The sequence below is a fragment of the Hippichthys cyanospilos genome, chromosome 11, assembly GCF_059441005.1.
Source record: "Hippichthys cyanospilos isolate Australia breed blue-spotted pipefish chromosome 11, RoL_Hcya_1.0, whole genome shotgun sequence".
NCBI lineage: Eukaryota > Metazoa > Chordata > Actinopteri > Syngnathiformes > Syngnathidae > Hippichthys > Hippichthys cyanospilos.
Window position 1 is genome coordinate 15,398,622 of NC_142379.1, and position 21,616 is coordinate 15,420,237.

The 21,616-nt window shown below is 40.4% G+C and overlaps 3 protein-coding genes across 4 annotated transcripts in view; all 3 read left to right on the top strand.

Annotated features, from left to right (window-relative positions):
- The window catches only part of rasa2 (RAS p21 protein activator 2), a 30,725-nt gene extending 28,503 nt beyond the window's left edge, over nt 1-2,222 (top strand). Inside the window, exon 24 of the mRNA XM_088428055.1 lies at nt 57-2,222. Within this exon, the coding sequence (XP_088284181.1) occupies nt 57-102 (46 nt within the window). The 3' untranslated portion in view covers nt 103-2,222. The remainder of the gene's footprint in view (nt 1-56) is intronic.
- Nucleotides 2,223-3,413: 1,191 nt separating this feature from the next.
- rnf7 (ring finger protein 7) lies at nt 3,414-6,272 on the top strand. Its single transcript, XM_088426742.1, has 3 exons — nt 3,414-3,642; nt 3,746-3,793; nt 5,803-6,272. Exons 1-3 carry the CDS (start codon nt 3,477-3,479, stop codon nt 5,919-5,921), a joined length of 333 nt encoding a protein of 110 aa, XP_088282868.1. The 5' UTR covers nt 3,414-3,476; the 3' UTR covers nt 5,922-6,272.
- A 1,834-nt stretch (nt 6,273-8,106) lies between these two features.
- Nucleotides 8,107-12,636, top strand: grk7b (G protein-coupled receptor kinase 7b). 2 transcript variants are annotated; one of them, XM_088427384.1, is made up of 5 exons: nt 8,107-8,804; nt 8,892-8,970; nt 9,079-9,329; nt 10,791-11,062; nt 11,434-12,636. In XM_088427384.1, exons 1-5 carry the CDS (start codon nt 8,208-8,210, stop codon nt 11,759-11,761), a joined length of 1,527 nt encoding a protein of 508 aa, XP_088283510.1. In that variant the 5' UTR covers nt 8,107-8,207; the 3' UTR covers nt 11,762-12,636. The 2 variants fall into 2 exon arrangements, with proteins under 2 accessions (XP_088283510.1, XP_088283509.1); XM_088427383.1 differs by having other exon boundaries at nt 8,892-9,329.
- Nucleotides 12,637-21,616: the final 8,980 nt, after the last annotated feature.

Genomic DNA, 21,616 nt, shown 5'->3' on the forward strand with positions numbered 1-21,616 from the left:
GTTTCTCCGCTTCAAGAAAACCAACTCTTTTTAAAGTCTAATGCTTGTTTTTTTAGGGACAACCCAATAGTGGGAAAAACCTCCGAGGTGGGCCAGGCCTGAACACCAGCGAGAATGCACCAGTGACACGAGTGGTTGTTCTTCGGCAGTCCCGGTGAAGGAAGTCCAGCGAATGTCTGGTGGAAGAAGAAGGAGGAGCTTTGACATACTGAAATTAGGAAGTTAAGTTGTTCACTCCTCCGTGCAAAGCCAGAGATCGGCCCTCATTTGGCGTTGTCGTCTTTATGCCTGTCATCTTTCCCTACGCCTTGTAGTTCTTATATGAAAAGCCTCCTTCATAGTTCATGTCCACAGCTGTGTGAGTAGGCTGCTATTTTAATTGTATTCACTCAGTTTTCGTTGAACAGCTGTTAGGATGGCCCATCCGAAACACTATAATGTTTTATCATCTTTCCACCTCTGAACAAATGTGTACATTTTCCAAGGTACGGAGGAAAAAGCCAGTCTGCCTTTCTTTGGATTCTTTTTCACATGACTTGCTGAGGAAATACTGTAAACGATGCAAAAGCACTTTAATATTTCTCCAAATGAGAAACTGATAACTGGATACTTGGTGTATCAGCGTTCCCCACTTTGATCAGTTCCATGATCCGATTTTTTTTGTTTTGAACCCTGTATAGTAACATTTATAGCTGATTGATTTTATATTTTTCGTGACCAAAGATAATTTCATAGCCTTGACTTGAAAAACAAAATTAATGTATTTTGAATACAACTATTTTAAAAGTGGAAAGAAATGTAATATCTATATATTTGTGTAATATACATTTTAATAACATATCCTTTACTTTTTCATGACCTGTGGCAGGCAGATTTCGTGGATGTGTTTTATTTTATTTTTCTAACCCGTTTGTGGCTCATATTGGTACGGGAACACATCTTAACTGATGACTACATACGATGAAGGACAACTCTCAAGAACTTGACCGCAGACAATCTCTGTATTGAACATTTTTTGAGCACCAATGGAGGAATCTGAAAGCTTCACTGCCACAACAAAGGGAAACAAATTGTCAAACAACCTTGATAGCTGAAAGCACATGATTTTTTTTTTTTCAAAGGAAACTGTGCCACTGTAATGATACTCACTTTTTTCAATATCTTTTTGTACAGCGTTCCCCTAAATCATTTGTGTCAGCAACGCCAGTGAAACATTCCATCATATTCTTTTATGGCTTGACACCACTTATCCATTCACTCCCCACATGAAGCAAGGAGAATATGAAACTTGAATTTGCTATTGGAAGTGTGACAGTACTGGACAAACCCCCCTCATTTTTTTTTTTTTTTGGTAGGTTTTGTTTGCGGTTTGTCATTTATTTCTATTCTAATATGTCTTTTATATTTAATGCAGCAAAAAAGGTTTTGTATGCCCCCCCCCCCTTTTTTTTTTAATACTATTGATGTCATGTGTTGCTCTGCTGGTACAACTCTAGCTGACTTTTTTTGTCAGGGCTTTTGCAGGCTTAGAGGGAAATTCTGATCCAGTTGACTTTTTTGTCTGGGCTTTTGCAGGCTCAAAGGGAAATTCTGACTATTGAAATTTCAAACTCGGACACTGAATTATTGTACACCAACGCTTGTGGAATTTAAGAAGGGAACATAGTCCAGCTGCTTGTGTCATTTTCTTGTGCACATTGGTAACAACATGAAATTGTGTATTTCTGTTCTGTTCCTGCAAGTCCATTTTGAGCGACAGTATGATTTGATTAGAATAATGTGCCTGTCACTTTTCCGTTGGTCAGTGCGTGGATAAAAAACAGCAACTGCCATGTTTGCCATATTCATAGCAATATTTAACAATTAAAATATGGGGGAAAACTGGCAAAGTTACCCCAGAAGGGAGATAACATCCACATCTGTTGTGTGTTTTAGAGAGACAAAACATGGTCCGGTTTGTATTTGTAGCAACAAATACAAATTGCTCATTTGAAGCACAATTTCCTTAACTTGAAAGAATACTGATTATAAATGTGTGGAATTTCTCTTTGCCATTTGTTTGATGGATGTAGTTCACTTGTCAAGGCACAGGTCATTGCTTCTGAATGTCTGCAAACATGTCCCTTTTTATACACAAATGTTTTATTTTCTATACTTGATCTTTTTGTGTCAATTTAACCAAATGTTCAATAAACATTATGCCAAAGCTGTTTCTGGAACTTTCTCAGACACACTACTACAATGTTGTCATTGTTTATGATGAGCTTGTATGATGCATTCAGTTCATCTCACACTTCTTTTTAAGAAGGCTACATGGAAGCTTTTCATTTGAGTCAAAAAGAAATTTTTGAAGAAATAATTGTCAGCTTAGCTTATTGTGTAGAATGTATGCATCCATACTCAGAAGAAATGTCAGTCTATATTAAGACAATTTGGGAGTTATACCATTCAGAGATTCTCCAGTCTCATTGGCCAACTTCAACTCACTAGTTAGATTCAATGGACTGTGTCTTGTCCAAAGCTGTATTCCCGTTAACTGTTGTTCTGTACCTTTTAAAGAGAAGGTTTGTTGTATCTTTAACCACTGTCTGTTGTTGATGGGGTATGTTTTTTTTCCGGTTAAACAATAGTATCCGTCATATGGGATTTTCAGCCGTTTTTGTACTAATTTATGAAAAAAATGTTTTGTTTCTTTTCTAGGAAGCCAGTCAAAAATTGGCACATGTTCCCTTTCTCTACCTAACAATCAGGCATCTGACTCATAAGGAGCTAATATAAACCGTTGTGTTGTTCTTCAAACTACTGTATTTTGTTTGTCTTCTCAGTGAGACATCATAATCTACAGTACTTCTTCGCCGGCCATAACGGATGACCTCTTACGCAGCTCTTCGGAAAGGTTTTACCACCGCTCAGTGGAAACTTGCGGTCATATAAATTACTGTACTTCTATGTGAAATGTCGATATTGACATGAAATTTCATTGATTGACAATTTATTTGAGTACTTCGTGGCGGCCTCTAGTGACAGCAGGAATAATTGCCAAGAATGCTTCTCTCAAGGACAACCGGAATTCGATTTTTCTGTGTTCTTGCTTTGTTGCTGTATGTTGCATGTACAACAGTATTTATTAGTGTAAGTGTGCCTACCCGGGAAACAGAAAGGCACCAAATGCAACGTGCTTTTTTCTTTGTGCATCAGCAATGTATAACACACTTTTTACAATCATATTGAAGTCGATTAGAACCGATGTATAATCATCGGAGTAACATTTGCATGTCGTTAACCTAGTTAGACATGAATTACCGGTCGTTCACTGAAAGATTTAACATCCCATTTGGTTGACGCGAAGACCAATTTAACTGTAGCGCCCTCTAACGGTGGAAAGGTCACCAGTAGTTGGACCTGTACCTTTTCCGTCCATTTTGGATACCGAAGCTAACCCTGCTGAGCTAACCGCTGTGATCAGAGCTGCAGACATGGATGACGGTGACGATCTCGGAATAGTTCTCGCCCACAACACTTCCTCGGGTTCCAAATCGGGTGGGGACAAGATGTTTTCACTTAAAAAGTGGAATGCCGTTGCTATGTGGAGTTGGGATGTTGAATGTGATACTTGCGCCATTTGCCGGGTGCAAGTAATGGGTGAGTTTGTCGATGCTAGCTAGCTAGCTTAGCCCAGCTGCCCACCATCAAAATGCCGGTCGGTCGTTTACGTCAAACGTAACCATGCTCCTCCGTTTTATAGATGCTTGTCTTCGATGCCAGGCGGAAAACAAGCAAGAGGACTGTGTCGGTAAGATGATGTCAGCTGTATAATAACACACAAAAATGTTTAGCTGCTTAGCAGTCAACGCGAATAATTCCATGAAGATGCACAGTGGACGAACACTTCAATATAAACCACAGGGGGGTTCCTCGATTTACGAGCTTAAGAAGAGTGCGCGATGTGATTAAAATATATGAAATAAATTATTTACTGTATGTATGCTTTAACTGTCTTTGGGAGAACCGCACTATAATGAAGCTGAATAACCCGACCGGCATATATCCAGAAATTAAACACACTCAGATTCCATTATTGAGGTTTTATTATACAGTGGGCGAAATAAATTGTGAACACATCACCTGTTTCCTGAGTAAATACATTTCTAAAGGTGTTATTGACATGATATTGTCACTATATATAGGCTACAATCCATGCATTTGATATATGCAAACATGTCAAAACAGAAATGACTATAAATTAAATTATGTGCAAAAATATGAAGTAGAGCAGGGAACACCGAAAGAAAGGGATTCTATAACAAGTGTCAAAACACCTGCTAACAATCAGTGCAAATTAATCCTAGTTGGTTTTGATCCAACTGAAGGCCTAAAAGAGGCTGTCACATTATCAAGGTCTCAGAATAAACACTTCATGATTAGTAAGAGCAAGGACTTTTACAAGACATGTGCAACACTATTTTTGCTAAACATACTGAGGGAATACTAAACTCCTAAATATCGCTCTTACTGTTACCATTTCACCATTTAAAAAGCCATGATCAGCAGCTCCTCACAAGATTTCTGACAGAGGAGTGACAAGACTTGTAAGAAGAGTTAGTTGTTCAAGAGCCAAGAATTGCTTGTGGTGAACTAAAAAAAAAAGATTTGTGTCAGGTACATTTGTTTCTAAAATAACTATTAATAATACACTCAACCACAATGCCTTATATACACGCTCACAGCGCAACACACCATTGCTCAACAAAAAGCTTGTTAAATCTCATTTAAAGTTTGCTGCTGAAAATTTGGACAAGCCGGGAAAGTACTGGGAGAATAAGATCTGGTCAGGTGAGTCCAAAATCGAGCTGTTTGGACACAATCATACTCGCCACGTGTGGAGGAAAAATGGCACAGCCCATCACCCCCAAAACACCATACCTACTGTAAAGTTTGAGGGTGGAAACATGCAACAGCAAATGATACCGGCAAATGACCCAGCCAGTCACCTGACTTGAATCCAATTGAAAATATATTAAAAGAAGTACAAACCAGAGTTCATCTGAGAGGTCCCAGGAACCTTCAGGACCTAATGATTTTTTTGTGGAAGAATGGGCCTATGTCCCACCTGAGCATCGTATGAGACTTGTTTCTCAATTCAGGAGGCGTCTTGAAGTTGTAATTACCAGCAAAGGCTTTTGTACAAATTACTAAATACATTTCAGCAAATGTGCCCAATACTTTTTTTTCCTGTGTTATTTCATATTATTGCACTTAATTTACTTTATTTCCATTTGTTTTTTAAAAATTTTTACAAATGTCAATTGCATAGGTTGTTACCTTCAACTTGTAAAAAAAAATCAAGTCAATAGCATTTTTAGAAATATATGTGTGTGTGGTGGACAGCAAAAACAATGGATGTCTGCTTGGGCGATTACCCATGCGAAGAGATTTGACAGTATTTCAATGAATGACAAATATAGTAGCTGTTTGAATTTTATTTATTTATTTTGTTTTTGTGACAAAAACAAGCAAACACTGTCTACCATTCTATGGTTACCATTTATCTTACATCTCCCGGCTCAGACGTTCCCACTGTTTAACCTAAATTAATTGTGGGCTATTCTGTAGTCAACAGGCTGCCTCTTGATTTCATTGAATTCATGATCTACTGTAGTATTTGTATCTCATTTTTTTTGTGGGAAGATAAACTTCCAAAAAAAAAAAATCTCAAAGCTATGAAAACCTGTTTAAGTTTGATCACATACTCTTTTGCCTTACTGTTCATCTCAGTATATAACCTTTTCCACTGTTTTACAGTTGTTTGGGGAGAGTGTAACCATTCCTTTCACAACTGCTGCATGTCCCTTTGGGTGAAGCAGAACAATCGTTGCCCGCTCTGCCAGCAGGACTGGGTGGTTCAGAGAATCGGCAAATAAGGCCAGAAACCTTGGCGATGTGATTCACAGACTTCACCTGTACGCACCCGAGGGTGGACGCGGATCCGGCCGTGATCATTGTGAAGCCCCGTGCAGAGCCGCTGTCTGCAACTCGCCTCGGCCATTTGTTTGCATGTTCCAGGACTCTCTTTGTCAAAAGCGGGCAATGAACCAACCGGGCGGATGCCACACACATTGACTCGTGGCTGACGATTTACCTGCAAGGAGAAAGAGGATGACACTCTGCAGCGTGTGGTGATTTGTTAGCTTTTCAGTTTATGTTCGTGGGGGTGTTTGCCATGACAAATGTGTGACTAATTTTCAGAAATAAAAGTTTGTTTATAGCTTTAATTTGATGAGTTTTGCTTGTTTTTAGGGATATTTTGGTAAAATGAAATGCACTTCTTTTTATCGTTGGACTAATTTTGTTTTTTTTCATGATATAAAATTTCCTGAATTGTAAAACGTGTACATGAAAAGTTTTTTTTATGAAGAAAGGTCTTAAGCATCTTTATAGTTTTAAGCATCTTTATAAGGAGTGTTGATGCATGTACCAAACAAAAGAGTTCTTCTACTCCTGGATAAAAGAATTTCAGGCCCATTCGAGCATCATGAAGAAATATTGTTGAAATTCTTTGGTAAACAAACAAAAAAAACTTAATACTTAATCTCTAGAATCAACCATTTTTTTGCAGGGCCCCCAAAAAATGACAAGTTTATTCAACCATTAGCATTGCACCATGAAAAAGTGGAAGCCATTTTCAGCACTTTGTATCATCAATAACTTGTAACACGTGTGGAATGCACCAATGGTATGGGTGTTTGAAAGAAAGAAAAGATAGAAAGAATTAGGCAAAAATGACGCACAAGGTTTCAGCCTGATGTTCTTCAAAGTAGGCACCTTATGAATAACAGCACAGCTTGGTCTTTTCAGCTTTATGATTTCAATGATGCTTTATGAAGCCTTCAAGAGTTAATTGTTTGAATTTCTTGACCCCAAATATGTTTGGACATGTGAAGATGCTTCTTGACTTTTGACTTTTGACTCGTGTTGGATGTTTTAAGTATTGTTCGCTTGATATTTATAAATATAACTTAACAGCAGAACTAGAATAAGGACAGAAGATGTACAATGTTGAAAAAGAAAGCACACTGCAATGTTAGTATGCTATTCTCCACTTTAATTGGATTTTTTTGCTGCCCCAGATTCACACTCACTGAATTGACTGGAATGGCCTACTTACAGTAGTTAGAACACCTACTTAGCTGATAAGACCACCCTTCCATCCTCTTTGAAGCAAGGCCTTTCAAGTCATTTACTGCCTTTTCATTGCAAAAAGTGCTGGAGCATGAATGGCCAAAATTATTTGACACTAAAGACCACATGTATAAAAATAGGGTGGCCCCACCACCTTGTGTTCTTGAAACATGCTCAATCCAATTCAGTATACCATAGGTCAGCATGCTTAGCAGCTCAACATATTTAGTGTATTAAAACATATTGTATTAATGCTCGTATCACTTTTCTATTTGATTGAATTGTGGCGGACTGGTTCGCACATCCGCCCCACATTCGAAGGTTGTGGGTTTGCTTCTGGCTCAGGCCTTCTTGTGTGGAATTGGCATGTTCTCCCTGTCCTTGTGTGGGTTTTCTCTGGGCACATTCCACATTCCCCCCAAAATTGCCGGGTGGGTACATTGAACGTTCTAAATTGCCTTAAGGTGTGTTTGCACAGCAACGAATGGTTGCTCGTCTTTGAGTGCCCTGTAATTGGCTGGCAGCCAGTTCAGGATATACCGTGCTTACTAGTACTTCAAGACAACTGAGGTAGACTCCGGCACGCCCGCAACCCTCATGAGAATAAGCGGCTAAGATGATGGATGGATGACATTAACATCTGATTTTTACTTGGATGATTGGGCAGGTCGCCGCTATGCGGCTAGTCGTACATATGTTCTAGCCCCTTGAAATTCATTGAGGAACTTAAGAATTCTAGTCTGTGGTTGAAACGTGCTCTTTGTGATGTGAGGTGGCAGCCCACTTACTGCACACATGCGCTTTGCAGCTCCTAAAAATAGGCCCAACTAAAGCCTCTTAAGTTCAAACCGCGTAAGTTGCTTTCCATGCTGGCCAATAAATCTCAGAGGATAGTGGCACTTTTAATGCCTTAAGAGGAGATTCAGGACTGGAGGGATGCTTGCAGGTGCTAGCGTGTGCTCTCTGGTTGCCTGGACCATGTAGAGGATTGTAGCAGGGCCCCACAGTTCATAGGTGGGGCCACCGATATGAGTGACCAGCTGGTGAAGGAACTGGTGGCCAACACAGCCTACCTCAGGGCTCAGCGGCTGGACCGCAACGAGCTCCAGAAGGAGAGACTTTCGCTGACTCTACCCCTGCCTAAGAGCTCCTCAACTCTGCAGGAACCAGAAGAGAAGCAGTACGAGTCGCTTTGCGAGCAGCAACCCATTGGCAGGGAGTTATTCCGCCAGTTCCTCCTTAGCTGTAACCCACAGTACGCTGCCGCCATTGAGTTCCTGGAGGAGCTGGAAGGATGGAGCTTTAGCGATGACAATGCGCATGCAAAAGCAGGGCGGAACATCTTTGCTAAATTCTGTCACCCTGAATCCAAGAGTTTTTTATCCTTTCTCAAAGGAGATGCGATGGAAACATGCACGCGATCATCAAACAATATTTTCGATGAGCCCACCGTGAGCCGGATGAGGGAAGCCACAAGAGACTTCCTGCGAGGAAAACCTTTCTCGGAGTACCGGAGAAGTCCATTCTTTTTCAGGTTTCTTCAGTGGAAGGAGTTTGAGAGCCAGGAGATCAGTGATGAATACTTTCATGAGTTTCGGACTTTGGGGAAAGGTGGTTTTGGTGAGGTAGGTTTCCAAATCACTGTGGTTGCCTGAAAGTCATGTGCGACAGAAACCTCAGAAGCGGGATAATAAAAGTCTTCTATGTTGCAGGTGTGCGCTGTGCAGGTGAAGACTACAGGACAGTTGTATGCCTGCAAGAAGCTGGATAAAAGACGCTTAAAGAAGAAAGGTGGTGAAAGGTTGGCCCTTCAGGAAAAAAAGATCCTGGAGAAGGTCAACAGTCTTTTCATTGTGAACTTGGCCTACGCCTACGATAACAACACCCACTTGTGCCTAGTCATGGACTTGATGATTGGAGGAGACCTCAGGTTCCACATCTATGAACTTGGAGAGCGTGGCATCCGTATGGACCGTGTGGTTTACTACGCCGCTCAGATGACCATGGGCCTCCTTCACCTGCACTCCATGAACATCATCTATCGAGATTTAAAGCCAGAGAATGTGCTGTTGGATGCTTACGGCCATTGTAGACTATCAGACCTCGGATTGGCTGTCGAGCTGCCTCGTGGGAAAACCATCTGCCAAAAGGTCTGATGGCCTAACTCCTTGCTTGACTTGTACTTTGAAACTTTTTGCACTGCATCCATTTGTTGTAGGGCTAATTATTGTCTGGATGCTGAAAGGGTAACGATAAATAGTGATGTTTTCTTTCAATGGAACATTTAACGTTGAACTTTTATGGTTCTAGAACTATTTTGGGGGATTCTCAAGCACCCTTAGATTGGATCCCTGCACCTTCTAAATTTAGGAGATTTTTTTATTTTTTTTTTTATTTTATGAATGTCCATTCTCCAACAAACTACTGAACCAAGTGGTTCAGCTTGTCAGCTTACATTTTGCGTAAACATAAAATTTTAAAAACAACATTATAACAATGACCCTCCTCTCTCGCATCAAAAATGGTTTGTTCCACCCAGTCCATTTTTCACAAATGAAAAGGATGCCTTGCGACGATATGCTGAGAGTACAGCATGTGTTAGCGTCTCCAATTTGTTGCTGAATTCAATTGATCTTGCTTGTCCACCGAGATTAGCACCCCTACACCTTTGATCGTGGAATCGCCACTCCATCATTTCAAGTTGAAATTCAAATATTCCGCTCATTCAATTCACCTTGGGAACATTTTCCAACATGGCAAAGGACATAATCAACATTATTCCTCATGTATCATGTAATGCAAAATATTATGTATTTAACCGCTTTCCTGCACTGTGCAGGGTTGTAAGGAGCATGTGTGCATGCGGTAAAGTGACTGATGATGAGGCAGATTAGTGCATGAGGGATTTGTTCAGAATCCGGATGGCCTGTGAGTAGAAGCTGTTTGCCAGCCTGGCAGTCCTGGCCTTCAGGCTCCTGTAGCGTCTGCCCGATGGCAGCAATTCAAACAGGTTGTGTTGTGGGTGCGTATTGCCCCTGATGAGGTTGTGTGTCCTCCGCAAAACCCTGGTGTGGTAAATGTCCTGCAGTGAGGCGAAGGCTGCTCACAGATGCGCTGCGAGGTCTCGATCACACGCTGGAGAGCCTAATATAATTACGCATCATTCGTCAATGTTTTTTTTCATTCAATCACTCGCAGTTTCTTCAAAACTTGTTTTCTAGTTGCACATGAATTTAGATGGCTCAATCTTATTGAATAGCGACGACAGTGTATGCCCTTCTTTCCAAAGTGTGTTTAGACCAGTTTTCAGCATGTGCGTTCATCTCTTAATGCAAAGGGGTTTACCAGAAATAGATACAGTTAGAATGGTTCTTAGTCCGGTGCTGACAGACAAGCGCTATAGAGCATCTGCATGACCCAAATGAATCCTATTAAAAGCTGCCTGACTTTCACGTCAACTTTGCTGTGAGCACTTACTAAGATATTTCTCAAAGAATAGTCTGGTAACATGAAGGCTGTGCTCATGATACATCCACTATGGCAGTGCTCCATCTTGTCATTTCATCATAACTTCCCTTTGTCTTTATGTATGTGTCCGTTTGTTTGTCCAGGCCGGTACAACTGGCTACATGGCCCCTGAGATTCTGACGCAGCAGTACTACCGCACATCTGTGGACTGGTGGGCGCTGGGCTGCAGCATTTACGAGATGGTGGCCGCACGCCTGCCTTTTCGAGACTTCCGCGAAAAGGTGCAGAAAAGCGAGGTCAACCGCCGCACGCTTGAAGACCTGTGCAAGTTTCATCACAAGCGATTTGACCCCGCTACCAAAGACATCATTTGTTGCCTCCTGAAGAAAAAAATAGCACACCGCCTTGGGTGCCAGTAAGTACAGTTTGGGTTTCTATGAAGGTAGTTGTGGTTTTGCCATTAATTTTGCGTCAATGCAAGAAGGCCAGTCACCAAAATAGCGATGCTCTCATGTTGCTTAAAAGTAAAAATCATAACAATAATACTCCAATCTTCTTTGGGTTTGTCATCCCAATGTCTAGTCAGTGTGACTGTGTCAACAATTCTTTGATTATTTTTTAGGTCAGGCGGCAGCAAGTTATGTTAGTAGTGATCATGTCCACCTCACAATTTTAGGGCTTGAATCGACAAGTAACACCATGGACGTAAATGAGAAAATTCTCCCGACATCTACCGCTGTTGATTTCATTTCATCACATTCCCTCGTGTATTTTTTGTCATACCAGAGGCGACGACCCACGAAAACACCCATTTTTCGAGAGCATTAATTTCCATCTCCTGGAGGCGCGGCGGTCGCAGCCCCCTTGGGTGCCCAAGTCCAACGTGGTGTACGCCAAAGACAGTGACTGCTTCAATGACACATCGGAAGTCGGAGATGTTGAACTGGATGCCAAGGATGAAAAATTCTTTAAGGAATTCAGCACAGGAGCAGTAACAATCTCTTGGCAGAAGGAGATGATTGACAGCGGGTTGTTTGACGAGCTCAACCGGCCAGAACGGAACGGTCATTCGCGAACCATGGCATGGAAATCGAAGACGTGCGTCATTTTTTGAACATCCCATCTACTCTCCAGAAAGTATATAAAAAGGGACTTTGTACATAATCTGGGCCCTCGATGAAGTCAACAAGTTCCTTGCCACCACGAGAGTGGAATGTGTAATGTTACCGATATTTAACCGTGGGAAATGTTTATCAGCATTGTTTCGACCAGAGGAGAAGGAAATGAGGTGTGTTTGCAACATGCTTGTGGCCCTCACAAAGTCCTACCATTTTGTCCCCCCTGATTGACGCCCCTGGGGATAAGCAATACAACCATGGAATATAGTTAAAACTATGGTGCTGCTTTTAATCAGAATCCTAATACAAAAAGTCTACCGCTAATAAAAATAAGATAATACTTTCTAATTTGATTGACTGTATGATAGCAGCTTAAACAATTATTTCAACAGCTGTCTAAAGGTTAATATAGTATTATATGTCTTGTTTGGTTTACAGCTGAAAACTGTTTAAAACGTACTATGTGTACTTTTCTGCAGCACTCCAATTCATTGCTGCAGTAACTGCACTGGTCGGTTTCCAGAAGAGTTATGAATTTCTAATCGAAACATGCCAGAGTCTCTCAGTAACCTTTGCTCATACATTAGTAGTCCCAATTATGGTAAATATTAGAATGAAAACCACTTATAGGCCTTATAAAACAATGAAATGAGGAACAAACTAAGTGTGCCTTCTTGTGCATTGTAGCTCATTGCACAACGTTACCTCAATATACTGTATTGTTCTATCAAAAGCGTCGTGAACCAAGGATGCTTTTTTCTTTAAAACATAATCATTTTTCATTTGTTTTACTGTGCTGCGTAACGTAAGTCACGAGACGGGTTCCCGTACCAGTCCCGGAGAACGTTCTTTTAACTCCCGCACTTGAGCACACTCTAAAGCACAGGTGTCGAACTCCAGTCCTCGAGGGCCGATATCCTACATGTTTTCAAACCTTTTCCCTCAAAAACACCTGATTCAAATGATTGGGATCATTTTGAAGCTCCTGCAGAGCTTGCTAATGAGCTAATCATTTGAATCAGGTGTGTTGGGGAAAGAAAACCGGAAAACATGCAGGATGCCGGCCCTCGAGGACTGGAGTTCCACACCTATGCTCTAGTCTAAAGCGTTCACATTTGACGTGTAGCAACACATACCGCCACTAGATGCTGCCAGACACCAATAAAAGCATTGCACATCTGCCTGTTCAATACAAAGTCAGCACTGCGTTGTCACCCTTAGGTAATCCTACATTTGCGTTCCTTTCCGTCAATGTAATACCACGTTGATGCGGTTGCCTTGTCCTTATTGTGAGAAGGCGAAACCGTTCCAAATTATTCAAATGAATCGTGCGACGACTGCTTCCATTTTTCTCATTCCAAATATTTACAGATTTCCCACAATTCCCTGTTTTCCACGCCAAAAATCCCATTGACTCAACCTTGGGTGATTTTACATTTTATATTTACAGCTATTACAGTTCATAATTTCTCTATTTCGCTCATTCATCTCGCTTTAGGGATCATTCCAGTAATTCATACATTCCAATATTTTCCCATAATTCCATATTTTTCACCCTTTAATATTTCACAATTCATTTTCAATGGGAGGATTCCTCATTCATTCCTAATGGGAGAATTAACATTTCACATTTTGAGCTTTCCCATTTCACATTCATAATATTTGACTCTTTGATTTCACCTCATGGATCATTACCATCATTCCAATAATTTATACATTTGAATATTTCCCACAATTCCATAGTTTCACTTCAATATTCCAATATTCTAATCCAATGGGAGATTTAACATTTCACATTTTGAGCTTTCCCATTACACATTCAAAACATTTAACTCATTCATTTTGCCTTAGGGACAATTTCCATCGTTCCAATAATTCATAAACATCAGTATTTTCCCCCAACTCCATAATTTTCATCTATAATAATTCATAATTCATTCTCAATGGCATATTTAACATTTCACATTTGAAGCCTCCCAATTTCACATCATTCAATTAATTCCTTTTGCATTTTCATCATTACTAATATTCACACATCCCAATAATTCATACTTCACAGATTCAAGCCATTTAAACATTCCACATCATTCCACCATTCAATGCCTCTCCCTTCAGCATTTTCGTCTTCACGCGCAATTTCTTCAGGAACTGCACATTTTCTAGCGCAAATTCTTCAGGAACTGCACATTTTCTAGTTATAATTACTATATACGTATGTGTGTGTGTGTGTGTGTGTGTGTGTGTGTGTGTGTGTGTGTGTATGTATGTATGTATGTATGTATCTTCAGCTAACACAATTAATTTACTTTTTTATGCTCTCCTCTGGTATGAAAATGTGTCTTAAGGACCACCTGCTTGTTCGTAAGTAAACGTTGATGTTACCAAGATGTATTTGCTTTTTTGTGTAGAACTTCCCGCCACTATTTTTGCAATCATGATGATGTCTCATGTGCCGTGGCAGCGGATCAATTCCCTATGCTAGAAAAAGTAATTTTGTTTCACCATCCTTAAGCTTGTACAGTAGCGTCCGTACCACATTGCAGCTGGTGAGTGCTCTTGAAGGTAAACATGAAAAGTCCACCACATGCATGACATCAGGTCTGTGAGGGCGTAGGAGGTGAGTAAACATCTATCGGTCAAAACAAAAAGGTTTTTCCCTGATCAGGGAAAGTGAGAGCTAGTCATGCAGGAGAGACGTTAAGGTCAGGGCAGTAGAAGAGAACATTTCTATTGTAACAACAATGGAGGCAGTTAGGCAGCTCGCCAGCAGGGTCAAGGTTAACCTACAAGAATGAAGACTCAAATTAAGACTTGGATGGAAGTCATACGACCATTGTTGTGGTAGCGGGGTCGCTCCCACCTCTGCACAGGAAGTGTTTATTTTTCGGTTAACGTTCAATTTGCTGTGCTTCATTGCTTGAATTCCTCACGTTTCTACAAATAAGTGAATTCCTGCTGTGCAATCCAACTGGATCTATGTGTGTGTGCGTGTGTGTGTGCATGCATGTGTGTGATTCTTTCCATGGTAGCCTGAGACCCCTGACATACATCGCATGAGAGTGGACATACCCAGACTCTTCTCTCTTTCTCTCAAGAAAACACAATTTGTCCCTTTCTTTCTTTCTCTCTCTCTCATATCACTTTGGGGCTATTTCTCAGACTTACCGTCATTTCTGCGAGACTTTCCGTAACACTTACTCAGAGAAACATCACTTTTGGCCAAACGAGGACACAGCTTGTAAACAGTCCAAGACCCATAGCTCATCTCTCCACCAAGCGCAATTGCTATTGCTGAAATTTGTCAGACATATTATTCAAAGAGAATGCTGCTTGTGGTGAAATAAATCCCTCTTGTTATCTCGTAAAACATTTCACTGTCATTGTGCTTTTGAGTTTAGAATGCATAACTTCTTAACACGGTCTACTCAGAAAAGGTATTTTTTCCTTCCACCTGAATGAAATTGATATGTACAAAGATGGTAAGACCTACATTCCATTGCATACAAAAATAAAAACATTTTTACATCCAAATAAATGTGTTTGTTGGCTTTAAATTTTGCCCTTTCGCTTACATCTTAACTCTTCTTTCTGCTCACCTGTCACCTGAAATCAAATGTTACCCCGTAAATAGGAAAACCCCAAGGAAACAGCTAAAAGTTCAAGAAGCCACGATATCCTTAAACCTGAGTCAGCTTGAGTCGTTTAAAGCTGCCTGATGTTCCTTCCCCCCCTCCGCTAGAGGCTGATTGCAGATCATCACTTCAAACGCGGGGAGAGGGAGTAGGGATACGGGATAATGCAGCAGGGAAGCACTTTACTTGCCCCTTCTCCATTTAAAAAAAAAAAAATGTGGTGCATATGTTCATCTGCTTTGATTACAGTACAAACGTGTGTGTGTGTGTGTGTGTGTTTGGGGGGGGTTAAGAAGTGCTCTAAAAGCATTTGATTTACTGGATGACAGTAAGGCAAAAACAGAAATAAGAGCTGCCGCCTAGTATTGGTTCCTCAGACTATCAAATTTGATTTAATTATCTGGTACTTATCGCATTCTTTGTAATGGTAATGCGATTGACAATCTGGACTGGCTCCAAGTACTGTTTTAGTATATGCACATTGGACCGCTTCCTGTCTGTCGACATCACATTTTATTCACTTATATCCATTCGCTTCCTATAGTTTTTGTCTTCAGTGGGGTCAGAGGTGAACAGGAAAGCTTCCCAGCTGAGTTTGGATAAGAGGCAGGGTACACTCATCTCTTCAAATGTTGTGATAAGATGCGAGTAGATTGATCTCTCAAAGCCATTCTGCATGTGCCCACCCGACAGCAGTGTTCAGCTCTAAACAGACGAGATTTCTCTTTCCCACTGTGATCCAATGATGCGGAATTACCCTCGCATACTCTTCATGCCATCCATGGTCATCCCTCCTCATTCACTATGGAGACAATCAGATAGAGCGCAGGTCTGCAGTGTGTTCACGCTGTGACAGCTGGCAACAGTCAGGTGATGTCATGCAAGCAGCAAGGGGAGGGGAGTTCTTCCAAATTTTGTGGGAGTAATCATTTTGTAGGTACATGATTGGGTTTGAGTAAGGCTCAGGACGTCATTTTACACTATCTACAGTAACACTTTATCTGACAGTTGACGTACTTTGTGCTGGTGTTGGCTAAAACAACATATAAATCCAACAGTGCAAAGTTTAGAATGAATGCATCGGGAGTCCTCGATTTACAACGGAGTTCTGTTCCTATGACTGTGACGTAAACAAAATTTTGACGTCAATCAAAATGACATGCTAATTACAGTGTTAAAGTCCTAATTGTGTTCAATGTGGAAGACCTTCAGTGATACTGCTTCCGTATTTTGACATCCATCATCATCTATTGAATTCATCAACTGACATCATTCCAATTTTAACATATTTTTAAAATTCTCACCATAGACGCTGCTATTTTTCTCTTTCAAAATGTGCTTCCCCCAATTTCAACACTTTTTAGTCACCCATTCCTCATGCATTCACATTGGGGCTGAATTTTCCCTAATAGTTTTTGATCATTCTCTGTGGCACATTCAAGTATATTATTCCTTAACTGACTAAACACTCGGGACGGGATGAGACACAAAACCCATGAGATGATATGTTTCACAAATTGCGTCTCCGAGAATCACACAAGATTTTCACAAAATTTGTAATAAAAATATCTTGTGTGCATTTTCTAGTTTAAAAAAAAATGTTTTTAATTGAGCGGACTGCAATTAAATTTAGTATCAAGCGTGCGCATCTAAACTTAAAAGGAGGTCAGGCTCAGTATCAGCTTCCTTTAATCTTACTGAATAGTTCAACAAAATGCATACAGACTGAAAATTAAATTAACATTTTAGACAACTTTCTCTACATAAATTGGTCAAAGAGATGAAATGACGTCAAAACCAAACATCACACTCTTGAGTCTGCCTGGTTTGTAATGAAAAGTGATCAGTAGGAACGGCAACTGTGTCGGGCTGTCAGTGTCAGTGAGTTATTTGAGTCTATTAAACTGCAATTGTAAATTATTCAGACTGCTCTTGCCAGCAGATATCGAGTTTTCACCCGCTGCTAGCTAGTGGCTAATTTATGCTAGATTCCCCGGCAAACACTGGAAACATACACATATGATAAAATGTGAGCTAATAAGGTGATTTTTAGTGGCTCAAGTTGGCGACTGAATGTCATTTCAATGTTGAGTTTTTTGTATGAAGAATCACAACCCGAGACTTACTCCTGGAGCAACAGTTTGTGCCGTAGAAAGAGTCGTCATCCATTGTTGTCCACCCAAGACAGCTCCGAAATATAAATATAACAAGGCGAACATGTCCATATGCTATTTGGTATGGTAAGGATCATTTTGAAGTTGGCTGGCCTTTTCACCATGTTCGGTGGCGTGTTTTACTGTCATGCAGAGCATTAACATGTAGCCGACAAGCGCAAAAACAACCAAAAGAAAAAAGATCTCCTTTGTGAAGAGACGATAAATCTTGTGGTGTTCTAATATTTTCCCATCGTACAAGATATCGTTCCAAATCCTGTTAACCACAAATTCAATCCACACTGCCACACATATGTAATTTATGTTGCCTACCACACACAGAGAACTGGATCACCTGTTCAGGTATGCAGGCATGACTGGAGACTTGTTGAAGTGAATGCACGTTGAAATGGGGAAGCGGTATGTGCCCTTGTCAGGGTCACACCGCACACTAGCATCTCTCCAACTGGTTGCAATTTTCACTATGCAAAGTGAGACTTGGAGCACTTTGGTGCCAAAGTCCATAAACTGACAGACAAGTTATACAATCACTCAATGTCCAATACCGACATACCATTTTACATTAAGTAAGGCAGTTGCCACAGATTTACTGTGTAGCTATATCGGGTCATACTAAAGATATTTTTGCTCATAATCCAAACATATTGAGTGTTTATGAGTGAGGGGAAAAACAAGTGAGTGCTGAAGTTGGCACACCAGGGTGTTTGTTTGGTGGAATGTCCTCAGAGGTCTTTGCGTTTTGACAAACAAGCTAATTCAGGGAGTCCAAACCGGCCCCTATCGCTCAGCTTTTCGTATCAAACGTTGCTCAAGTTTCTGGTTAAGTAGCCCAGACTATAACATATACTGTCAAATATTTTCACGAGGAACACACATGAAATATTCAAGCTCTGTCACCTAATAGGCTTTGTTTTGGTCTGATGTTACTAAATAAATATGGAAACTAAATATAAATACAGGGGATTAAGAGGCTGGGCACAATCTTGTGACCATCATGAGGATGAGGCCCATGAGTTCCCACTCTCTTGAATACCAGGATAAATAACCCCCCCCCCCCCCCCCCCCACACACACACACACACACACACACGCATATCTTCTACACACACACACAGAGTCCCCAGATGTTTGTCAGGATTGCCTTTTGTGATTCTACCATTATTTGTTCTGCTCCATTGAACTTTGTTTGCCCGTCAACACCGTAACATTTCTGGCATTCCCAACTTGTTTATTTAATTTCTCGGTAACCATCTTAGAAGCACACGTTAAATAGAAATATTCTTCATTGCACGTAAACAGTCTGTTTTCTCGAATCCAATTGACTGAAGTTCATACTTGCTCTGGGTGTTATTTATGGCAGAATGGGGGTGTTGGGTTACAGTCCCAAAAAAGAGGCAGTTAATCTTGCTAAATTTGTCCGCTCGTGTGATCTTCCGACTGATGGTCATCTGTTGGGTCACCTGGCCTATATTTAGAGAGGCATGAGGAGAGCACTTGCAAACGTTATCGTAACTGACTGTAGGGGATACCGCCGTACACACGGCTTCATCGTTGATGCTCTCGTGACTCGTACCTCTTCATCCAACAATATGGATTCAATCACTTTTCTATTTCTGCACTCAAACATTTCTCAGTGCCCCAATTCTTAGAGCACTAGTAGCATGACGTTTTCCTATTGCCTGATTGAAGCAGGTGCACGGGTGTGCACGAACGATGCAGCAAAGACATTCATTCTCATTCATTGAAGCGCTTTAAGCCTTCGCTATCACTTCAAAGGAAAACATGTTGCAGTGAGCGTGGGCACCGGAGCAACTGTCGGCATCACGCTTTTTAACACATCCACAGTAGCATCATTAGTTTGTCAACATGATACACAAAACTTAGCTATGTTATCAATGCTCTTTTAGAAATTTGTGTTTATAATTCACAGATGGTGTTAATGCCTTCTTAGTCTTAATTAGGTATGGATCGGTTTTTAATTTTGACAGGAGTTTTTATCAAGGTGAAATTAAGTCAAAAAATGTCATTATAAAAATATGTTGCATCCCCACTGGTCTAAATATGACAATGTTATTAATATTTGTGGAACCTGAATCAACCAGCAAAACTAAGCCGTTTATATTCACCATCTTGTCACTTCTGTCAACTAAAAATTAATTCATTTGCACAGGGCTCAGTCTTGTCTTAAATCAACAAATTAACCTACTTAGTTGTATTATTAATTAGTTATTTACTCCAGGGAAGAAAATTAATTTTAGCATTAAATGTTATGCTTGCTATTTGAGCAATCAATAAACCTCATGATTATTTTGTGAATTACTGAAAGAAGTTTCAAAAGTTTTAATTTTCATCCATTGTTTTTTTTTTTTTTTAATGATTGACAGCATATAAAATTGTACAAACATAATATTTATGATTCGGTTTGAGGGTTGTTTTGTAATGTCAAAAATTGGGCAAAAATTTAGATTCCCAAAGTAAAATCAGATGTTTGTAAATGTCCTTTTTACATTCAACATAATAACAACCAGTAGTAATCTGACAAAATCTGGAAATATGGATTTTAATTCAATTATTTATATTAATAATTATCTATTTATAATAATTTAATCAATATTGAGAGGTTAAAATTATGGAGATTTGGTCAATTTTAGGTAGCTGATAAATCAATGGTCAAAAAGAATGATTTATTCATTTTGTAATGGATTGGTTGTCGATAAATCATATCTGACTTGTCAGTGTAGCCCAGTGAATCAGCTCAGATTTTGATGACAAGGAACATTTGGTTTGCAATTTGGTTGCATCATTGTCTGTTAATGCAGGTTTAATGAGTGTAACAGTTGGAGCTTGTATCAAACAAATTCACTGTATGTGAGAAACATTTGTTTGGAAATGAGAAAAAACAAGATTGGAACTTACAGTATTTCTTTTAACATGCACTTGGCACACTTCTACAATTTTATCTCCCTCCAATTCCTACGGTCACTCCAATAGGTGAGAGTTCTGTATGCAGCTGCTGCGGGTCACATGCTTTATCAGATTGTTAACACATAATAAGCACACACACTCTTGTTAACATCAAAGTGTCTTCTTTTTTCCATTGGGTGCACTGACCCCCGTGTTTTCGCTTTTAGTGCATTCACCATTACTGCTGCTTGGTGTGAGGAGATGGAACATTTCTCTGAAGATCTGTAAATATTATCTTCTACACTGAACACATGCACTGTACACGCACACATGACCGGACCTTGGCATCTCTGCAAAGAACTTTATGATTGAGGGGCTCTCACTCCTCATTTGCCGTTTGAGTTGGCATTGCCAGACTTCTCCTATGGTCCCCTGGCCCTGTTGGCACACGCACACAAACACACACACACGCACACGCACTCACACACAGTCCGTCATGGAGCCTGCAGGGAGTCAAACTGCTCTCACCTGTTGTCCCTGGCAGCCTAAGAGGAGACGATTAGTGACCAGTACTGACAATATGTTCTTTGTTTCCCTCCTTGAATTGCTCCGACTCTCTGGCATCTTTCAGTCTGTCACTCCTGCCACCGCTTTCTGTATTTCTCGTCCACAGGCTCCATCTGGCACGCTCCCTCGCTCTGCTTTCTTGCCTTTTTTTTCCTCCGTTTGGTGGCCTTGTGGTCATGGCAGCAGCATGCGGGAAACAGTTGAGCATATTATTACAGCTCATCCAGATAATCCCTTCATAAATGTGTTTTGTAGTGGCGCTGACCACATGTGCTGCAAGGAGTCTCATCAGTGAAGGTTTGATAAAAAATGTTTACTTTGTATCAAGATTTTTTTTGCACTGTCATTTGCAATCTGCCCTCAGCACATGCCATTAGTGCCATTAGCAAAAAAAGGTGGGCAGCTTTCCATTTCCTGGGGAACCAGCGACGTCATCAGCAGCCATGACTCAATACAGCTTTCTTCTGTTGCCTCATGAATCGACCTGAGTCAGACTTGTTTGCTTTACTTGGAATTTGCCAAGTATGAGTAAGAAGAATGCAGACCTTAATGGATCAAGAAATGTTCAGACTGTG

Bases quoted from the DNA above. Each gene is read 5' to 3' on its own strand.
- rnf7 (XM_088426742.1), top strand. From the start codon at position 3,477: ATGGATGACGGTGACGATCTCGGAATAGTTCTCGCCCACAACACTTCC. The intron at 3,643-3,745 runs GTGAGTTTGTCG...TCCGTTTTATAG, and splicing joins TTGCCGGGTGCAAGTAATGG to ATGCTTGTCTTCGATGCCAG. The intron at 3,794-5,802 runs GTAAGATGATGT...ACTGTTTTACAG, and splicing joins CAAGCAAGAGGACTGTGTCG to TTGTTTGGGGAGAGTGTAAC.
- grk7b (XM_088427383.1), top strand. From the start codon at position 8,208: ATGAGTGACCAGCTGGTGAAGGAACTGGTGGCCAACACAGCCTACCTC. The intron at 8,805-8,891 runs GTAGGTTTCCAA...TCTATGTTGCAG, and splicing joins GGAAAGGTGGTTTTGGTGAG to GTGTGCGCTGTGCAGGTGAA. The intron at 9,330-10,790 runs GTCTGATGGCCT...TTGTTTGTCCAG, and splicing joins GGAAAACCATCTGCCAAAAG to GCCGGTACAACTGGCTACAT.